This window comes from Rhincodon typus, chromosome 8 (genome assembly GCF_021869965.1).
Source record: "Rhincodon typus isolate 14 chromosome 8, sRhiTyp1.1, whole genome shotgun sequence".
In the NCBI taxonomy this organism is placed as follows: Eukaryota; Metazoa; Chordata; class Chondrichthyes; order Orectolobiformes; family Rhincodontidae; genus Rhincodon; species Rhincodon typus.
This window is the reverse complement of record NC_063339.1, coordinates 46,863,675-46,880,347: the sequence shown is the minus strand read 5'-3', so window position 1 is coordinate 46,880,347 and position 16,673 is coordinate 46,863,675. Positions and strand designations below refer to the sequence as shown.

At 39.8% G+C, this 16,673-nt stretch overlaps 1 protein-coding gene across 1 annotated transcript; it reads right to left on the bottom strand.

Annotated features, from left to right (window-relative positions):
* Positions 1-1,518: 1,518 nt before the first annotated feature.
* dact1 (dishevelled-binding antagonist of beta-catenin 1) lies at positions 1,519-13,408 on the bottom strand. Its single transcript, XM_020528455.2, has 4 exons — positions 12,833-13,408; positions 10,712-10,844; positions 7,333-7,485; positions 1,519-3,583 (listed from the first exon to the last, which is right to left on the bottom strand). Exons 1-4 carry the CDS (start codon positions 13,154-13,156, stop codon positions 1,698-1,700), a joined length of 2,496 nt encoding a protein of 831 aa, XP_020384044.2. The 5' UTR covers positions 13,157-13,408; the 3' UTR covers positions 1,519-1,697.
* Between the last annotated feature and the right edge of the window lie 3,265 nt (positions 13,409-16,673).

The following is a 16,673-nucleotide window of genomic DNA, read 5'->3' as shown; positions in this document are numbered from 1 at the left end:
GACATTAATCTAAATTTTCTGAGGGGCAATCATCATCGGATTGCCACTCCACATAAAATGTCCCCAACTCACTGGTGCTCTGCATTTCTTCTACAACCGTCCAAGCCTGTATATTTCCAGAAATGTGGGGTGTAGTACTCCTTAGAGAACTCTTTCAAAGCAAAGTGGATTTGAGGGGGTCAGGGGAGGAAAAGGGATGCACCCGCTTTTTATTGCACTGGCCACTGTCTGTTCCAAGGTCCAGTTTCAATATTAGCAAGGGAGTGGATTAATGCATGAATGGGTGGAGTGACAGAGTGAGAAGGTGAGTGAAGCAAGTGGAAAAGTGAGTCAAGTCGGTAGGTGGGTTAGATGGATATGTGAGTGAGTTGAGTAGTGGACAAGTCAGTAGAGTGTGAGAGAGCTAGGCTGGATCAGGTGTTGGATGAGGTGAGTAAATAGCAAAGAGACTGATTTTTATTCAAATTTTTTTTTTTTTACAAATAATTATAGTCTTTCCCTTTCCTCCTGAAAATATACACTCATTCATCTTTGGACACCAACTGCCTTCATTATCTCACTCAAATTTTGTCCATGTCCTCGGTGTGGTAGTCCCCCAATTAATTGATGACTGGCTTTACATCAGTGGAAGAAACCAAATATTGGTCAAGAGCAGGAAACTCAGTTGATTTTACTTGACTCTAGCACACTGGAACTTTCAAGTTAATTGCATCTGTATTGTTGTACTTGGGCTTAGATCAGCTCAAACAAGGGAACATTTTAGATTTCAACTCCATATTTAATAGTCCACTTAGCAACAGACACTTATTTTTAAAGTGAAACTCGGGCCCATTTATTTGTTTGCTATATTTTTCACGGAAGCGAGTACAATTACAACATTTAAAAGGCATCTGGATGGACATATGAATAGGAAGAATTTTGAAGGATATAGGCCAAATGGGACTAGGTCAGATTGTGATGTCTGGTTGGTGCAGATGAGAAGGGTCTGTTTCTGTGCTGTACGACTCTAACTAAAGCCTTGTACAGATGAGGGATTAAATGTAACTCTTTTATCATCATTGCAATATCCTGTCATTCCATAACATGACATTGGTAACAAATTGGGTGACTTATTCAGGGAGAAAGATCAACGCCAATTTGCAGGGTGAAATTTCCTGTTTCTGTGTGATTTCTTTCTGCTGGTTACATTAATTACATTCATGATAAATTGGTGCCAATGAGACCAATAATGAATTTTCTGCTCTGCCGTGCATTAGCGAATGTGAGAATTATTTAGCCATCTTATAGATATTATTCATAATTTAAATACACTGTTTCTGACATGCTTTAATAAACTACATCACTATCTTGCATTTTCATTTCTCCCTGACTGCAAGCTACAACACACTAGGGCCATCATGTGAAGATAAAAATTGAAGCCAAATTTCAAAACGTTTTAAAGATTTAAGGTAGACAATTTATTATTGCATTAAACAAATTGTATTAATATACAAGTACTATATACAGTTAGCAGTGTACAATATGGTGCCAATATTGAAACAAATAATCATGCACGTAAAATACTGATAGTTTAAAAACTTCTTACATGCTTAGTTCTGACAGAAAAAAACTTTTAAAATACCCATCTTACAATTTACAAATCAAAATAAGAACCAATATCACCTTCATTTTTAACACAACAAATATCAGACATTCTTTTAAACAGTTGTCATTAACTTGAGAGATCCAGATCTGAAACGGAGAATTTTCTTCTTTAGGTTGTGTGATGCTTTGATTTTAACAAAAGCCTTTGGCGGAGGCTTCTTTAACTCAGAAGTAGATACTTGCACAGGATGAGACTGGCTAAACTGAGGCCAGACTACGGCACCATTCTCATCAGAGTCACTAGAACTAGTCGTTTCCCCTACAAAGTCCACCTCACTCAAACTAGATTCACTGTCTCCAAAGCAATTGGTGGTGTAATTGCTCTGCTCATCCTCACTAGTATCTGCGACGGTGGAGTGGAATAATGATTCACACTCAGCAGAGTATTCCGAATCACTTCCTCTGAGGGCACAAACACCATTATTCGGCAAATTGGTCTTTGCATACACACCAGGCATATGACAGAGTGCTTCTCTCCTACTGCGTCTTCTAAATCGTCTCATCGCTTCTTCATGAGAAACTTCAACAGGGGGTCTCCACTTTCGGTAATCAACCCTTTGTTTGTATCTGGATTTGACCAGAACAACTTCTCTTCCTTGCCTGCTACATTTAGCAGGTCTAGCCCCAGCCTGTCTACCCAGGATGCTGTTCTCAGATAGCGTATAAACTCCATTCTTTGCTCTGGAAGTCGGCCTCCTTACATTTCGCTTTACATGGACAACATCGTTGGAAAAATGGCATTTTTTTGCAACAGCTTTGGGTTTTTGTTTTAAGGCTTGAACGTTTGTTTCAGCAGCCACGTCACAGTTTGCTCTGGATTTCAAAGTAGTATTCTTAACTTTGACAATCTTTATATTTTTAGTACCTTTACGGGGTTTTACCACTTGCTGCTGTGCTGGGATGAACTGGGCATTCACTAACTGCCCACTATCCTCTAAGCTCTGCACGGAGGACCCTTCACTCCTGACATCAAGTGATGGCTTCTCTTCCATAGTGGGAGACATTGGAGGTGGCCTTGTGAGTTTTTTAGGAGACACCACTTTAGGAGGTTGTACAACACTGGTCTCTTCATGTACTGTCACACACTGATATGAAATATCTTTTGGTGTGCAAGAGCCACCTTCACTATTCCCTTCTTGACAATCTACAGGCACAGTGCATTTAGGTAGTCCATTTGCCACATTAGTCCTCTTCTTTGAGAGGCTACTAGTCTGCAATTCATTAATACTATCCTGATTAAAAGTTATTCGATTATTTGTTGATTCAATTTTACATAGTTGCGTATTTTTGTTGTCTTGTGCATTGTCATTGTTCAGAAGTTGCCTCTGTGGTGATGTTACACTGTTTTCTGAAGTGTTGGATATGGGAGGATTTGTATAGACATTCCTGAACACTTTCAGTTCATTAGTACATGGTGAGATACAAGCAATTTGTCTGACACAGATACTACCTTGCTTCAAGATTCCCTTTAACGGATCTGTATTCAGGCTTGTTCTCGGCTTATTTGGCCTGACTAGCTGGATTTTCTTCTGAATAAGACCAAATATGTAATTATCGAGTCTTTTAGTTGCTGAAGGGTGTACAGCTGGGCAGGAACTGTTCTGAGAGGCTGGAACAGCAGGCTCAATGTTTACAGTCTCCAACTGAGGTGCCACTGACAGGTCAGCTATGTCATACTGGGTCTTCTCCTCCTCTTTAACCCTTCCAGCTGTAGGATGAAAAAACATTGGACTCTGGACTGCAACTGCATGTAGAGGACTTGGATATCGATATACATCACTACCGTTCTTGGAAATCAAGTCACATTGATACTTGGGATGGATGTCAGCAGCGACGTCAACTGAGCTAGAATACGGTGCGGAGAAGGAGCGGCGAACAATACCCGGGTACTGACAGTCAAGCAGACCCTCTCCATGGTCCCTCCAGCCAATGAAATCCTCTGTGAATAAGAAAATAGCAGTCAGAATTCTATTCCTATTTAATCCAACAAGTGTTCTTGAGAGTCTTTAGTTTCTTGGAATTTTGGGAGCTTACATATTTTGCATTTTTTTTTTTAAACAAACAGACTGGCAGTGAAGAATCTATCAAGAAGCTGGTGTTCCATTTCTTGCTAAGAAGCAACCACTTCAATTCATACATATTGGAGACGCTGGATTGATTCCGTCATTTTATAAAAATACTAGCATTGGATCCAGGTAACAGAAATCTGATAAGTACAGCCAAATATTGTCTTAAAAGCAAAAACAAAGAACTTACAGCTTCATACGTTTAAAGCTAAGAGAGGTCCTATGCTGAATACATCAATAATACAGCAGTACTGCTGCTTTCACTAAAATAAAACAAATGACTGCGTATGCTGGAAATCTTACAACAAAAACAGTAAGTGCTGGAGAAACTCAGCAGGTCTGGCAGCATCTGTGGAGAGACAAAAACAGAGTTAATATTTCGAGGCCAGTGACCCTTTGTCTGCTGCTTTCACCGTTGGGGAACTATTTGCAACACATGACAAAATATTCATTGCAGTTTACTTCAATAATTTGCTCTGCTTTATTCATTTTCTTTCTCCTGAGGGTGTTGATAGTGGCATCAAGATGCCAGTGACTTTCAGTACCTTAATGAGCTTCCCATTCTCGTATGGTAGGCTGGACAGAGAATGGTAATAAACAATTCAACTATTTAAGGAATCATCTCATAAACTAACCAGAAACCAGAGATTGAACAATATTGTACAGCTATGCAGCTTATTACTACATTACAGTGTGAGATGTACTACTTCAGCTTAGACCCATTTTTAGAATGAAAAGTAGTTTTTATATGATAGATATTATCCTGCATATTTACATGGCTTAAAAATATCATCATCTAGGTACCAGATTCAAAGGCCTCGATTCAAGGTTCCTCTCATCCATGGGAGCTTACACAGTTTGCAGGTTTTTTTTCTTTTACAAATAAGCTAGCAGTGAAAAACCTACCAAGCTGTGATACACAATCCATGTTAGAAGATATAAAGAAGTTTGAAAGTTAGTAGCATTTTAGTTTGTACCTTTTTTTAAAATAAAAACCATTTACAAATTATGAAAAAAGTCATATAATAAGGTATTATGTGCCTTCTGTACTGTTATAGAGTCACAGAGCTGTACAGCATGGAACAAGACCCTTCGGTCCAACTCATCCATGCTGACCAGATACCCTATATTAATCTAGTCCCATTTGCCAGTGTTTGGCCCATTTCCTCTAAACCCTTCCTATTCATATACCCACCCATATGCCTTTTAAATGTTGTAATTGCACCAGCCTCCATCACTTCCTCTAGCAGCTCATTCCATGCACCACTCTCTGTGTGAAAAAATTGCCCCTTAGGTCCATTTTAAATGTTTCCTCTCTCAACTTAAACCTTTGCCCTCTAGTTTAGGACTCCCCCAGCCTGCAGATAAAACCTTGTCTATTTACCCCATCCACGCCCCTCATGATTTTACAAACCTCTATAAAGTCACCCCTCTGCCTCCGATGCTCCAGGGAAAACAGCCCCAGCCTATCCAACCTCTCCCTATAGCTCAAACCCTCCAACCCTGGCAACATCCTTCCTATAGCTGGGAGACCAGAATTATATGCAGTATTTTGTATGATATTTGAGTTTTGATTATTCATTTTCAAGTTTGAACATAGACTTGAATTTTGCACATAGTTTCTGCACCTAGACTGGTGCAGGATGCCTCTTACTCCATTTAGACATTGTCTTATCATAACTACATATCAAAAGATAATTAGGGCGATCTTTCCGTGACCGGGGTCAGAACTAAATCCAGAATATCACGATGCGGACTTGTCAACCAGGGACAATTAATTCCCTGGGAACTTTCCTGTCAACATGCTCACACTAGAAAAACTTCCTGTAATAAAGCTGGCAGTGAATGTTGCCAATTTGGGCAACTAACCCGTTTGTGCCTGGAAGGGTAATTACTCTATTAATAAGCCTGTTAAAGTCATTTGAATTAGAATTTGCCACATTTAGTTATATGTTCTTAAGTGCATGAAAACCCCATTTGGTTAGAGAAACCTACACAATTAAACCTGGCAAGTCATAAGGGTATATGCCTGAGTTGGTGTCACATACATCGACATTTAGCCTAACATTGTATTCTCACCCAGAGAACTGAAGCACCAAGGGACTGGCTTAAGTTGTGTGGGAACACAGCCTGTCTCAGGGACTGCCTTCAGCAGTCAGAGGGCCAAGCCTTAAAAATCACATGTTTGCAACACTTGACCTACCTGCCAATGCCTCACAGCCAGTGTGACTTCACTTCTCCTACAGAAGAATCACAGAGCTATAGACCCTCATGTAGGCTCACCTTCACCTGAGGGACAATGGCAATAAACTTATGACAGACCTTAAAAGTTACAGCAGTGCATAATTCTGAGGCCACTGGTTCCTTCCAGGCTCAACCAGAAACCTGTGCACAAATTCCCAGGTAGTCAGCATTGCTTCATCAAAGGGGTCCTTAATTCATTGTTCAGGGGCAACTTCACAAAATTTCATATGGATGAGGAAAACCAAGCTTAACTCTCCATGGGATTTGCAGCTATTCTCAAAACAAACTAGGTCTGCACCTGAGGAAGTCACACAACGTGCCCTTGTTAAAGTGCACTGCTTGCATTCAAAGCCAAAAGAAAGAATCTACCTTCAAATGCTGGGCTGGTCACCCTGTAAATCACTGCTGCATGGCTATCAAGTGATGTGAGTTTTCCAACATTAATGCCACCCCAACTGCGTAATTTTGTAATAACCCCACATCACCCATACTAATTGGCCGGACATCGAGTGATCAGGTTCAGCAGATGCTATGACCCATAAACATGCATCACTTCTGGCCTTTCCAACAGGAGCCACGATCAGAATGTTAAATCCAGTCCAAGTTCTTGTAATGGTTATAGGCTTCCATTATAAACACAATTATTTTCCTTAATTCCAAATCTTTGTTTATTCTGAAACAGCATTAATTACAGGGATTGTTTTACCTTTGCACCCCCACAAGACAACAAGCAGACTGTTCCAAACAATGGTTAGAGCAGTTTCTCCTTGATTTATTCACCCAAAGACTCGGGACTTAAATGAACAACTTAGACAAAACCACCTGCCCTATTTGGCAGTCAAATGTTCAATTTCTGATCTTTGAGGGTATGTAAATCTCCATTGCTAATTTAAAGTGCTGGCAATTCAGTATTTAATTATTTTAATCAATCTGTTTGGATATGCTGCAATGCATCTCCAGAACAGGTGGAATTTGAACCCAGGCCTTCTGACTCAGAAGTAGGGACATTACCGCTATACAACAAGAGCCCTACAATTGGGCATTTAATGTCCAATTAATTGATGGGAATCAAAAATTAACATATTTTCCCCAAACACATATCTGCATCAAATAATATCTCGAAAAAATGGATTAATCCAAGAGTTTTGATTTTCTTTCTAAAAGCCCATCAACCAATGTGACAATCTTTTGGCAAAATGAGTACTTGACAATGAACTGTTGATCAGCATAAGACGTATCAAGGAGGAGATTTTTACACTGACAAGGACACAATCGACTCTATTTCTGTTGTACCTAATCAGATTATAAAACCAGTGACAGATTTTCAATCACATTGCTCTCATTAGTTCAGCTTAAATTCTTCAGATGTGCCTCTTACCTGTTGATTTTGGTCGCCCATCTGTGATGATCAGTGATGCATCTGGTGGGCCACAGGAGCAGGTGCTAGAGTGACTGGATAGACATTCACTGAAAACAGAATTAGAGGAATTCGAAAGTGATCCAGATGTCCCATCACTCAATTCATAAAAACCTGTTAACACAGAAAGCAGGTTGACAATTCCAAAATACAAGGTCACTGACCAACATTTATCAAAGTCACTAGGTTTTAAATTGACCCAATGACATACAAAAACTGTCATTTGGATTAAACTCGATATCCATAGAGGATTTTTGAAAAATAAATCTAAAGCAATTATAGATTAGCACATGCAAGAGACCATATTAGCAAAAGATAAAATGGCTTGAAAACAGTCCCTGCCTTTAAATTTCTTCCCATTAAAGCTGAACATACTACAGTTCCGGAAACATGAATCTGGATTTTCTTTGGGTTGCAAGTGTAATTCAGACTTGAGATGTCAGGACAATTCCCACTGAAGCAGAGAAGGCTAAACGGTACTTCTAAAGAGTAATGGGTGAATTAGCAAAGACAACATCATCTGGTCAGGGAGTTACAGACAAAGGTCTTTAATTTAAAATGGTCGTTGAGAGATTGAGGAAAGGAAATGGAAAAATGCTTTAATTGCGAGTTGTTATATAGCAAACTTTGTCATAGTGGGTCATTCAGGCAAAAACAATTTCATCTTTTAGGGAATTCTAAATATTTACTGAAGCAGAGGAAAAATACAGGGATATGAGGACAAGACTACAATGGGTTTATTTTTGCCTTGTTCTAGCAAAGAGCCATCACTGTCATAATTGGTGGAATGATCTCCTTATGTGGCAATGAGCTTTAGTTTAACATTTAAGATTACTGAAAATGGCAAAGAAAGAAAATCTAAAAGGCTACATCCTCTCTATATTTGTTAAATGCTTCCTTGTTTACCAATTGATATCTTCTTTACTTTACCCAAATCTTGGCACTTTCAAACTACATACATTTACTTCTAATAATTTTTTTTGTCAAAAGGAGTTTTAATCTTTAAAGCAAACTAAATAAATTCAAAATATGCTTTCATCGTATAGTTTTCATCACATAAATCTGCATAGTTATTTTTCCATCTACTATAACATTTCCACAACCTCCCACAGCTTATTTCCTATTCTCCTGAAGTGACTGAAACATGCTCGGATATAGTTCCACGGGGTAATAGCAAATCATTAATACCTCAACCATGTGACTATTCTTCAGTTCTGAACCATGACAATAAGTGTCAATAGACTTTATGAACACGGGAGAGTGACAACCAAGCCTTGCATGTCCTCATTTGACATCAACGCCTGTCACTTTGTCAGCATGACAGTGAACAGGATCAGAAAAAGCTGACCAGATTTTCCTTGCCACAGGTTTTCCGTCACCAACAGAAATCCCTTCATAACAACTCTCAGTAATCAGTTAATGAACATCCACCAAAGACCAAATGTGGGATCTTCATGACATCTAACTTTGGATGATTAGCAACACATGGATCTCTACAGTTGAGCCAATGGGAAACTCAAATAAACTTTTAAAAAAGGTGGTCTACCGTATTAAAACTGAAGGGAGAAAAGGAGCCCCACTCCAGGACTTGAGCACATAATGTTTAGTAGCAATTCAGTCAATTTAGTGCAACACTATGAGAGGATTCCATCATTAGAATTGCAGTCTTTTAGATCAGATGTTATGAGGCTCCCTTAGAAGTTGTAAAAAATGACATTGCTTGAAAATGAGCAAGAAGGTCTCTTGGTGCCCAGGCCAACATTTAGACCATAAGACCATAAGACTATAAGACACAGGAGCAGAAATTAGGCCATTTGGCCCATCAAGTCTGCTCTGCCATTCAATTATGGCTGATGAGTTCCTCAACCCCATTCTCCCACTTTCTCCCCGTAACCCTTGGTCCCCTTGATAATCAAGAACCTGTCAATCTCAGTCTTAAATGTACTCAATGATCTGGCCTCCACAGCCTTCTGTGGCAGTGAATTCCACACATTCACCACTCTCCGCTGAAGTAGTTTCTCCTAACTCCGTTCTAAAAGGTCTTCCTTTTACTCTATGGCTGTGCCCTCGGGTCCTAGTCTCTCTTACCAATGGAAGCATCTTCCCACCATCTGCTCTGTCTAGGCCAATCAGTATTCTGTAAGTTTCAATTAGATTCCCCCTCATCTTTCTAAACTCCAATGGGTATAGTCGCAGAGTCCTCAAACGTTCCTCATATGTTAAGCTTCTCATTTCTGGGACCATTTGCGTGAATCTCCTCTGAACCCACTTCAGGGCCAGTACATCCTTCCTGAGATATGGGGCCCAAAACTGCACACAATACTCCAAATGTGACCTGACCAGGGCCTTATAAAGCCTCAGTAATACATCCCCGCTTTTATACTCAAGTCTTCTCAAAATAAATGCCAACATTGCATTTGCCTTCCTGACTACTGACTCAACCTGCAAGTTTACCTTGAGCCCCCAGCTAACACTCCAAAACAGAATTACTGGTCTTTTTTCTCATTGATGTTTGTGGGACCTTGTGTTATGTCTTCCTTACAACAATAGTGACAATCAAAGTGATTCTGTGTCAATTGGATTTTCTGATAACGTGAAAGTGTTACATGCAAACGTGCATTTTCTTTAGAGAAAACCAATGTCAATGTATACAGTTCATAAATATTCGAGTAATGCAAAATATTTTGCTAAAATGAATTTTAAAATAATCAACAAGTCCTTCACAGATGTTTTTTTTTCTTTATACTTATATGGAGTGCAGGTATCACAGCCAAAACCAGCATTTGCAGAACATCCCTAATTATGCTTGGCTTGCTAGGGCATTTAAGAAGGCAGTTAAGAGTCAAAACACGTTGCTGTGGCTTTGGAGTCATGTGTAGGTCAGACTGGGTGAAGATTTCAAATTTCCATCTCTAAAGAACATTAGTGAAGCAGATTGGAGTTTCATGGTCACCATTCCTGAGACAACTCCATCAGCTGGGATTTGAACATATGTTCCCAGACAACTAGGCTGGACATCTGAAGTACAGTGACATTACTACTGTCACCATCTCCTCCCACCCTAATACCCTTATACAGGATATTAGCTCTCTGAGTTTTAAGCCTTTGAAGTCCGCTTACACAGAAAAAAAAGGCAGCAGTAAAACATTTCTATTCAGAGAATACGATTGGCTGATTCTGGATCTTAGATTTTTAAAGCAACATCACCTTATATACCGGTAAACAAATTTGAGAAATGAAAAGGACATTTAGTATTCCAAAGGTTTAGCAAGTAATTACAGTTTCTATTCAGATGAATCCTCCTACAGAATCTATATCTGACTGTCAACAGCATACTGACCTGAGCTTGGTCGACTGTCTGTTTCTAAGTTGTCATTTGAAGCCTTTTCTACGTCCAGCTGAAGGTCACTGATCTGTCGATCCAGCTCCTGCAGCTGATTTATGAGGCCAGCATCTCTCCTCCTCAAACAGTTCTGAAAAGATTGAACAGGGACACATTTTAATCAACTGCAAATTCTCTGCAGTGTGACGACATTCCCATTCGGAAAGTTCAGCCGTGCCACAGTTTCCACAGAATGCCAAGAAACACTGCTGATTCTATTCATTGACTGTGTCACATGAACCTGTCTCTGACTTCCACCATTCCAGGCACACGCGAAACTACAAATGTGCTTCCTATTAAAATGACAGAATTCAGGTCTGATTTAACACAACCTTAAATTCTGAACTAGTTCCATTTTGATTACATCAGCCAAGTTCTATTTTGTTTAATACTGCTGCATCTATTCGGATATATAAAATCACAGGCTGATTGGATTAAAACTGGGTTCTTAAAGATTTTTTTCTGAAAATTGTAATAACGTTGTTGCAGTCCCACAGGAGAATTACTGAATGCAGTTTTTTTTCCCCTCCAATAAAAGCAACCACTAAGTAAAATGAAAATACTTTTTTTTAGGGTTATTTAAGTCAAGACACAGTTGAAATTCTTTGTAGAACGTTTTTTTTGGCAATTTGCCGCCTCGGTGAGTAATTTACCTACAAGAATATGGGAGATAATAGCTAACGGTGACTGTTCCGGGTTTAAGACAAAGCTTTGTTATGTAAATATTCCAGAGGCAATATCAATAGGAGATTTTATATTTTAAAACAAGGTATTTTTTAAAAATGAGCAACGCACATGCTCAGACCTCCACCGTAATGTCTCGATCCCTTGTGAATCTGGCGTGACAGAAAGTTCAATGTGATTGATGATCTCAGGATTCAGCATTGGCAATGGGCAAGCGGATCATTTTTGAGCTCATGTCTACGGTATTAAATATGATCGAATTAAACTCACTTTAAAAAGCGTTAACGAGCCGTGGGATCCAATCGCTTGCCGATGAGCTGGAAATAAACGCTTACAGAAAGAAAAACTGAGCCATTGCCTGAAGTGGGAGGGTGGTCCCTGTTTTGCTGTAAAACGTCGAGGTTGCTTTACGAACCCTAAAACTGCAGGCTCAACAACTCTCGAATAACAGCTCGATTTTATCAACAGCTGGAATAGTAATCTGGGGACATGGGTGTGTGATTAATTACTCCGTATTGTTAGGTTATAGCCCAGATCTATTGTTCTGCACTTGGTGCAGAAACACTGTACAGAAAAACACTCTGAATGATTCATTTCAGTCAGCTGATCGCTTCATATAAACAGTGGGTCCATCCCCCAGCTCTGCGGGAGAGCTAAGGTTCGCTTGTAAAGTTAATTTCAGTCACTCTTGTAGCTATTGTAACAGACCAAGGGCTTTAAAACATGCAGCTGGACCTCCTCCGAAGAAGAGATTAGTATTTTTTGTTGTTATTTTGTTAGCAGGAAGTTACTTTACTGCATTTTTTTTGGTTAAAAAGTCACGTCTCCTTCCTCTCTGCCATTCAAAGACCTCTGATCGAACTCACTTAAGGTTGTAAAATGCAGCAGCTGCATTTGCCATTAACGACCAGCTCCCCCTATCTTACACCTTAGATACGATATCGCATCGTTCGATTGGTAATCCATTACAAAAGCGATTTGATTCAGCTCGCCCCACTGTTCACTAACTGAAGCCTATAGTTCCTGAATCAGCAAAAAAAACAATGCGCTGTACATATAACAGACATCAAGCCAAGTGGCAGGAAGGTCGGTCAAAGTAAATAGGAAAACGAGTGAGATCCCTCACGCGGACGGAAGTTAAATGATTTCTGAATCGGACAGGCTATTTTTTTTTGACAGAAGTTAAAATACAATCCTTACTTTGTCCCTGTCTCCGGATGTCACAAGCCATAATACAAAGTGTAGCAATAAAATGATCAATGAAAATTGAGGACATTGCATTTGGAAACAAAAAGTCATGCAAATCTCATTTCTACAAAAAAATTATGAATATTACACTGATACAACTTATAATATTTAGAGCTGATTTAGCGTAGATCCGTTTTAATTTCTCACCAACTGTTTCCTTAACATGAGAATGTTATCTTCTAATCGCTTTTCCTCAGGGGTCAGGTAAAGTTCTCCTGGAGATCCCTTTCCCTGTTCGCCTTCCGCAGGTTTCAGCAATTCCATTGCGCCCCGAACCAAGTACTGCTGCCGGTGCTTCAGGAAATCCAGCTCCCCTAGCCCCGCCAGGGTCGCTTCCAGCCTGTCCCGGGTCCGGCAGCGATCGCTGTCAGCCTCTGGCTTCTCCCGGTTTCGGCTCTCTCCTTCCAGCCTGCTGGCATGCCGATCCCCGTTAACGGGCATCGCTAAAAGAGTGGGCGTCTGCTTCAGCATTAGACAGAAGCTCGGGTGACACGAACACTTGCAAAGCCCTCACTTCCCCAATGTTTGTTAAGTTCGAGTATTTTTTTTGTTTTAAAAAGTGTGCTGGTGAACCCGCTGTGTGTGTTTTTGTTTTGCCAGGGTGACAGATGAGATGAAGACTGTGAAGTATACCCCTCGCCCGGAAAGCTGCCGCAGCACTCGACGTTGACAGCTCCGCTGTCCGACTTGCCTTCACTCCAATGCAGAGGCAGCCGGGAGTGGGGGGAGTGGGTGGGGGGGGGGGCGTCGATGCGTGATCCCGCAACTTGCGTCCCGCCGCCCCGCTCCTGGCACTGATCTAATCGACTAATCAAAATGTGATGAACTCCAGCCGAGCAGCGCGGCTACATCAAACAGCATCGGGGACGCCACCTTCGTTAAAAAGGATAGCGCCTCTTCTGGACGATAAATACAAGAGAGACAGTCAACGTTTAAAATTACAAACTTTTGCGCGTTCACAACGTCGTTTGTTGAAACAAAGAAATCCTTGACATTTTAAGTGCAGCGAAAGGAACTGACTGGAGGAAATGCATACGCTGGAGATGTCATGGTTCAAAATCTATCATCCATATTTCCAAGGTGTAATTTTCAAAACGATAGTGGACCTTAATCTGTCCCATATACAAAATACATGGAGGAGGAATAATTAAGTGCCAGCTACACAAAATATACAAATCACATGCAAATATGAACGTTTAGGAAGATTGGATTGTTTGAAACAAAACTGCATTTTGAAGTCACATCAAAATAAATTAGAGACAGTACTGTATTTTGTACTAAACAGTAATTCATGTTGCCACTTGGTTTTGTGACTCTTTTCCTGCATTATTCAGTAAATTAGTTTGAACAATATTTGTACATAGGGGCAGTCTGAAAGATGGGATAGCTACTTTCTTGATTGCATGGAACACCACAGCAACCCGAATGCATTAAGAAATAGCGCGCCAAGTTTGATTTTAATTCACTTTCTGCCATTTTGATAAAGGACGCATGTTCTTTTTTTAAAGTAAACAGATCGGCAGCGCGGAGGCAAAGAATAAACAGCCGCGCAAGATGTTTACACAGGCTTCCCGATAAAGAAGTTCAAAGATCGATGTCAAATTGCGATGTTAACCCTTTCGAAACTTAAAATCTTTTCGAGCTTGCCATGAAGTATTTCGACAGATAAGCACCAACTCTACTAAACAGAGGAGAAAATGTGTATTCATTTAACTCATTTAAATTCTTACCCAAAATAAGACTTACTGAACTATAGGGAGGTGCATTAGTTATCATAAGGACTTTAATTATCCTAATATACACTGGGATAGTAATTTTAAAAAAAGAGAAGGGAAAGACTTTCCAAAACGTGGGCAGAAATTTTTTCTGCATCAATATATTTCCAGTTTAACCAGAAAGGAGATATGTTAGGATCTGCTTCGAGAGAATGAAGCGTCACAAGTGGATCAAACAGCAGGGCATGATGGAATAATATAGTCACAATGGCACAAAGTTCTGGTTAGCTACGGAGAAAAAGGCAGGAAATAATAATGTATAACAGTCAAAGGAGAGCTAATTTTAATTAAGAAACAATGGATGTAATGCAGATAAATTGGAATCAAAGATTAGCAGCTTAACTGCAATGGAACAATCATTGCCTTTAAAGAGATGTATTAATATATAAAAGGGGTTTTCCCAAGAGTGAGGAATGTGGGACAAACAAAGCCTCCACTCACTGCATGTGAGAAAGGATGAAGCTGAAAAAGGGCGTGAATGGCAAATGAGATAACAAGGTGTAGAGCTGGATGAACACAGCAGGCCAAGCAGCATCAGAGGAGCAGGAAGGCTGACGTTTCGGGCCGAGACCCTTCTTCAGAAAAGGCAAATGGCAGGTCCATAATAGAAGTGAGAATCAGGCTGAATTTAGAAGGTTCAAAGATTGTCTGAATAAAATAAGAACAGCAAAGATAGAGTCTGAGAAAAAGCTAGCAGCCAATGAAAACAGGATCCAAAAATCTCCAGAGGTATATAATTAGTAGAGGGGTGTAAAAGAAAAGTGGCTGGTTAGGGAACAAAGAGGGAATGTTGCATGGTCAGAAAACACACTAACATCATACTTCACAACTGTCTTTAACAAGGAAGATGAAACTGCCAAGGTTGTGGTCCAGAAAGAGCTAGCTGAGACACTGCAGATGTTAAAAAGTAAGATGTTAGAAAGTATGCTTGTTCTTTGAGTTAATAAGTACTAGGACTAGATCAGATGTATCTGAGGACATTGAGGGAAGTAAGAGTGGAAATTGTAGAAACACTGGTTATAATGTTTCAATTGTTATAGAGATGCCTTATATTTAATATTGCATAGAGGACTTAAGTTTGAAGGCTCATGGAAAAGGGAATTTATTTCAAATTGCGGATATACCTGGAATGTTTTCTGGGTCCCGACCTGAAACGTCAACTTTCCTGCTCCTCAGATGCTGCCTGGGCTGCTGTGTTCCTCCAGCTCCACACTGTGTTATCTTTGAAAGTTAATTGTAGACATTAGAAATTTTTGCAACAAAACTGCACATGAATAAATCACAAGACTGGTGAGAACAGCTTACTTTGCTAAGTCCTGAAGAAGGGTAATACCCGAAACATTGACTGCTTCTTTCATCCAGATGCTGCCTGGCTCACTGTGTTCTTCCAGCCTCCTGTTTGCCTACTTTGCTGTACCCTGCTATCTTTTGAAAAGGAACTAGCTTAGAGAGGTTCTTGTTTATCCAGTTCAGTGGGAGGGAACCCTGCTAACAACAAGCTGCCTAGCTGATCTGTCCCATTTCTGACAAGAAAACTACTGCAACCATTTAGGACAGCTGTTTTGGAAAAGTGATTCAAAGATCATCTCAAGATTGTAGTTCCTGAGCAAGCTGTGTCTGCAAGACTTCAGAACAACTACACGATTAGTGACTGGGGCACATGTAGCAGAACGTCATAAGAAAAAATTCCCAAACATTCTAGACCCTATCCTTTTGCTTTTAAAACTAACCCATTATGTTTTTGGTATTCATGTATATGTTTTTAGATTATTTAGACTGACACTGTACATTAACCAATTACTCCACCTTTATCAAATTTGTTTTACTTGATACTAAACTCACAATTATGTTTATTAAGAAACCTTGTCAACAGATTTTTCATTTAGAACTTAATAGAAATAAGGTATTTAGTTGGTCTTCTTGGTAACTAGAGAAAGTTTTTTTTATTTTCTTAGAGAGACAAGAGCATTCCTCAAGCCAATTCTGCTTGGATATAGGGGTGGTTCCAGATGACTGATGAATTGCCAATGCAACATCCAGGATGTATGAATAAGCCAAGCAACTACTGACCAATCAGTGTAATTCATCAGGAAGTTTTACAAATAATAATTAGGAATAATTGACAGTCACACGGGGAAGCATGGACACGTTAAGGAAAGTCAGCATGGATTTGTTAAGGACATATTTTGACTCAAACGAAGGAGGCTAAAAGA

Coding starts and splice junctions, on each gene's coding strand:
- dact1 (XM_020528455.2), bottom strand. CDS start 13,156: ATGCTGAAGCAGACGCCCACTCTTTTAGCGATGCCCGTTAACGGGGAT. Junction 10,845..12,832: donor TCATGTTAAGGAAACAGTTG/GTGAGAAATTAA, acceptor CAATCTTTTCAG/AACTGTTTGAGGAGGAGAGA. Junction 7,486..10,711: donor AGACAGTCGACCAAGCTCAG/GTCAGTATGCTG, acceptor CTGTGTTAACAG/GTTTTTATGAATTGAGTGAT.